The following is a 5,846-nucleotide window of genomic DNA, read 5'->3' on the forward strand; positions in this document are numbered from 1 at the left end:
TATAATTAATCATTGGAGTTCTTCTCCAACGGTATCGTGTTTACCTATTTACTATGCTATTATTATTATTATGAGGTGGCATGCAGGGATTCTTAATTATAAAGTAAAGTCTATGTTACATATTTTATATTTACAATCATATATACATTAGCAAGAATAATATAATGGTAGATCTGTTTCCTTATACTTTAATTATTATATTATGAATTGAGAAGTACCAGTTGCGAAATTTGATATTTATGCTGACTATAATCTATCAATTCTATTATTGCCATTCAAATCACTACGAAAAAGGTCTTACTTGTTTTGGTGTGCCTGTCAATTTTGGCAGTATAGTAGTGGACGGATCTAGCGGTCCCGCGTCATTCCACCCCTTGCCGGCGGCCGCTGCTGAATCCCTACGATGTGTGACTTCCTCCTCTGGTCACCAACTGGTCAGCCACTCTCTCTTCCTCCAAACTCTCCTCTTCCAGGACTGTCCTCTTCCCAGACTGTGTTCAATTCCCCCTCGACGGTCTTCAAGTCCACTCCTCCGTTACTCCTGCTTTCCCCTACTTCTAACTCCTCCCCATTTCAGATCTCTGTTCTTTTCATTGGCCCTTCATGTGCTCCCAATCTTTTACCTATTCTTAAGAGGGGGTAGGAAGGTCCAATGACCTTCGGTGAAAGTCGGTCTTTTCCCTCCCTTTCATGTTCAAATTAATGCGGCTTTCTTTTTTGACAGAGGTCCCTGCATTTTCCCCAGGTGTGAGATAAGGGCTGGTTAGGTGTTTACCTCTACCTACGCGGTTGAGCGTACCGAGGGGTGCATGCCCCATGGGCCACATCTGGTATCTACATATATATATATATATATATATGCATTACTTTTAATGTTTTGCCGATCGGGTCTCTGACTAGGCCCGTCGGCTCCTTTGGTATGCCGACAAAAGAACATACTTTAAGTTAAAAAATTCCAGCTGGTGCCTCTCATCATTATCAATATACATATCTTCTTTCTTAAATCAATGTAACACCATGATCCTGAATAACTTATTTCATTTGTATTTTGTTTTTTTTAGTTTCTAAAGCAGATGACATCTTTGAGGACTGCCAGCCAAAACTAGCAGATCGTTGCTTTGAGCATTTCAACTTAACAAAGCTGCTATGTTATGATGAAAAAAAATGTAAATTTAATCCTAACACAATATGCGAGTAAGTCACAACTTTCAACTCAGGGTTACGTGCATATAATTTGCTTGTTATTCCATATCTTGTGAACCTAGTGGTTACTTATAAAAAAGGTAGTAATTTATCATGTATTAGATCAATTTTTGTATGAACTACATGTGTTGACCAAATGAGCTAGGAAGGATAAAGATCTGTTTTCCACCTTTATTGCAAGGTCTAATATGTTTCCTCTTCAGTCATAACTTATTTCGATTGTTCATTTCAAGTTATTCAGCTGTATCTTTCGTTTCGGAAAATCCACAGAAAAATCTGTTTAATAACCTATTCAGTTTATAAGGACCAATGTTGCCTCTTAATATTCTATTGTGAGGGGACTCAAGTTGTACGGAGTGAAGAATCCAATACGTTTGAAGTAACCAATACGTTGGTTAAATGAGATGTTTTTCTTTTGTTTCTCATCTCCCATCTTCAAAATATAGCCTGCCCAACAACATCTAATTCATCACTATTATCAGAATCACTTAAGAGAAGAAGGTTGGATTCTTGCATGTGTTTCCCTCCATCAGTTTGTAATGTGTATGTCTGATGTCTAATAATATGATTTTGGAGTGCTTACTTAATATTAACTTAGGGATGCGACATCGTTTTTAATATCGATTTTTTGAAGCTGATCTTTTTTAACATCGATGTTTTACAACCGATGTTTTACGTTTATGTTAATTCTTTATGTTAATTTTCCATTTTTTTTTATTTGCAAAAGTAACTTAATAAAAGCAAAACATTTACTGTACTAACAGATTCCTATTAACAATGCGGTGGGATGAGAAAGTACTTCTTACCTTCACGCTAACAACGGGATAAATATAAATTAAAGGTCTGTTGTCTTTCAACAACTACTTCTGACTATCCAGAACTGTGCAGAGAATGCCTAGTACAGGGTTTGGGAGGGAAAAACACTTACTATGCTCCCGACAGTCATTAGTAGTTGTTTACACTAAGAATGCGACATCGAGAAAAAAAATCGATGTTTTAAAATATCGTTCAAAATAAAACATTGCAAAAAATACATCGATGTTTTTGAACATCCATTTCAGTAACATAAAGTCTGTTCCAACGACTACGCATGCTCCGGACAGTTAGAAGTTGTTCCTGAAACTAGGGATGCGACATCGACTGCAAAAAATATCGATGTTTTAAAATATCGTTCCTTACAACGCATGCCTAAAAATACATTTATGTTTTTGAACATTCATTTCAGTAAAACAATCTCTGTTCCAACGACAACGCATGCAGAAGTGGTTTCTGGAACAAGGGATGTACTTAGGTTCATACACTGAACATTGTTACGCATAACAACTTTTTGCACGATCTCTTTTTCTTATAAAAATTTGATTGGATTATTATTGGTTTTTTGTTTGACTTAAATGAGGTACAGGAATGGGGTGTAGTAAGGTAAAGGGTTTAAGACGTACCCTTCATGTTTTAGATATATGAAATAAATGTTATTTTAATGAAAAATAGTTATCCTGATAAGTAATTATCCAAACTTTCATTCTGATATTGATATATGAGTCAAAATGTACACTTTTTTTTTTTTTTATACATTCCATTTTTCATTTCCTTCTATCTCCTATTTAATTATAATATCGAAATAAAGCTACTCAATATTAGAGACCGAATTTATGTGCAATAAAATACCCAAAAGTTGAACAATGTGTATTAAACACCCAAATATCAACTTAATTGTTGAATTTATAATATTAATGGATGGATACTCCCTTAATAGTTAATTAATTATTGGCATTAATTAATTAATTATAATAATGCATTTTTAATGTAGATCATCCGTTTTGAAATTAACTAACAAGTTTACGACTATTTTTGTAATATAAATGTCTTATTTTATAGTTACGTTACTTCTATTTCTTTTAAAATTGATTTTTGAATTTTCAAAATCTAACTTATGACTACTCATTTCTCAATAAAGAACAAGTAAACACAAGTGACGAATGTTCTTGGAATAGTCTTAACCTGTAGGCTTTGAGTAACTATGAAAGGTCTAAGGATCAGCTTATTATTGTTTCAACTTGGATTTCCAATAAGCCACTAATCCTTCTTTTCCCGATTGATTTTGATCTATATAAAAAAGAAAGTTTGGATAATTATTCAAAAAATGAAAAACATTGTGTAATATTTTTCTACAAATTCGCTTCATTTTTCACCACCCTTGACCCACTATAATGACATTTATTTCATTTACCTGAAACATGAAGGGTACGCCTACCACCCCTTGCCTTACTACCCCATAGCTTTATGTCAAATACAAAGCAATAATAATCCAGTCAAATTTTTATAAGACAAAGAGATCACGCAAAAAGTTTTTATGCGTAACAATGTACAGTGAATGAACTTATAGTAATAAAAGTCATCTCTCAATCAACTTCACTTCCCATACCGTTAGGAAATTAGCAATATATAACAACTACAAATAAAAAATTATCACCTTGTATTAACTTAACAACATAATAAGTTATGGATAATCAGATTTCCTAGTTGGAACAAATCTTATGTTACTATCCATATCAGTAACAAGTTCAAAAATATCCATGTATTTTTGGCGATGTTTTGTAAGCAACGATATAATGATATTGATCATTGATATTTTAAATCGTCAATGTTTTTTTAGTCGATGTCACATCCCTTGTTCCAGCAACCACTGCTACATACGTAGTCGTTGGACTGACCTTATGGTACTGAAATGAATGTTTAAAAACATCGATGTAATTTTGGCAATGTTTTGTAGGCAACGATATTTAATATTGAGAAATATTACTTTAGAATCTTTAGAAAAGATTACTCACGCCTGCGCAAAGAAGATAGTTCTGCTGTCGGATTCTAAGGCAGCACTGCTGGCAATAGCGTCTGAACGTCCCTCAACTAACGCTAGAATTCTCGCATTCCGGAAATTTATAGAATGTAAAAGAGAAATACTTGAAGTATTGGTAAGGCTAAGTATTGGATTCCAGCCCATCGGCATGCACGGTTAGGGGCTAGCCAACCACACTCGATGTCGCATCCCTTGTTCCAGCAACCACTTCTGCATGCGTAGTCCTTGGAAATGGCCTTATGGTACTGAAATAGATGTTGAAAAACATCGACGTATTTTTAGGAATATTTTGTAAGCAACGATATTTTAATATTAAACTTTGATATTTTAAAACATCGGTGTTTTTTGTAGTCGATGTTTTAATATTGAACATCAATGATTTGTTGTCGATGTCGCATCCCTAAATATCAACAGAGTACTGTGATTTTTCTCCTAAACTGAAAGCCTACACCTGTATTCCATTGTTTCCACATTGTTTTCAATAAATGTTCTAATACTTTTTACACAATAGTTTTTAAATTTAAATACTATCTTTAATAATTAAACTAACTATTTCATTGTTATTGTTGGATTATTTTTAAAAAAATAATAATAATTAATATATAGTCTACAAAACTGTAATTTATGCTTTTGATTTAACTTTAACTTTATGAGTAGTTCAGATCTAAAACATGGTAACTTCAAAAATGAAAACTTAGACAACGTTAAATATTTTGTTCGTATAAATGTTTTACCTTCAACCAGCAGTCACTTATCATGACTCAATATCAACTTTATTTTTTAAGAAAATGAATTTCCTAAAGATTTTCCAATAATTTATGAAATCAATTAATGAAGCTGAAAAAGCTGATGATGTAAAAAACTTTAATTAATGAAAAAATTAAGATAGCATATTTATTTATGCCCGAACACCACATATATTTAAGTAAAAATAATGGAAAAAGTAACACTTCTTTAGATGTTCAAATACGTTTTACACTAGCTGTACATAAATCAGATGTTACTTGAACAACACAATAATTTTTATTTCCAGTACGTTAGAGGAAGAAATGGACTGCGCACAAGATGTAATTGATACAGATTGCCATACAGAGGGAAGAAATAATTTTGACCGATGGATTAATGCCATTTTGGCTGTTCACAAATTTGTTTGCAAATATAATAACAACAAAGAAGCAATGATGGGTAATGTATGAATTAATATGTATAGTATGTAATAAATTAATTTTAAAAAAACCTAACATGCTCAATAATTTTTCCACCAAATTATTGAATGATCTTGTCCTGCATCTTCCAATATCTTTAGCCAAGTGTGGGGTCTGATATTATGAAGAAAAATAAAATTTGCAACAAACATCTTTCATAATAATTGCTAATTGTGTAATTCTTTGAAAGAATGAAATGGAAAAAAATATTTAGAGTGATTATCTCTAAAATAAATAATTTGGTAAGTGCTTACATAATATTATGGATGTTTCAGCACTACTAGCTGAAGAAGAAAATGGTAGAAGGTGTTGGGATATTAACATATTTTTAAAATGTGTTGAAGAAAAAACAAGAGTTACTCACATCCTAGACATGTTGCAAGTGATCATTGATGTAAACGAATGCAAGTAAGTAACATACTACTTCATACCTAATTTTAGTCATAAATAGGATCATTTTTCAGACCTCAATCTTTAAGGTTTCAAATCCAGTCACTAGCATCATGTATTAAATTTTTACAATTTTAAAAAAATGTATATACACCTTTAATGAATTACAAGATTTACAACTTTATAAAAACATA

At 32.2% G+C, this 5,846-nt stretch overlaps 1 protein-coding gene across 1 annotated transcript in view; it reads left to right on the forward strand.

Annotated features, from left to right (window-relative positions):
* The window catches only part of LOC106685385 (uncharacterized), a 22,810-nt gene that overhangs the window by 9,537 nt on the left and 7,427 nt on the right, over positions 1-5,846 (forward strand). Inside the window, exons 2-4 of the mRNA XM_014428016.1 lie at positions 1,062-1,194; positions 5,091-5,242; positions 5,538-5,670. Coding sequence (XP_014283502.1) covers positions 1,062-1,194; positions 5,091-5,242; positions 5,538-5,670 — 418 coding nt within the window. The remainder of the gene's footprint in view (positions 1-1,061; positions 1,195-5,090; positions 5,243-5,537; positions 5,671-5,846) is intronic.

Source organism: Halyomorpha halys, unplaced genomic scaffold (assembly GCF_000696795.3).
Source record: "Halyomorpha halys isolate HHAL.00 unplaced genomic scaffold, Hhal_1.1 Scaffold688.1, whole genome shotgun sequence".
NCBI classification, from domain to species: domain Eukaryota; kingdom Metazoa; phylum Arthropoda; class Insecta; order Hemiptera; family Pentatomidae; genus Halyomorpha; species Halyomorpha halys.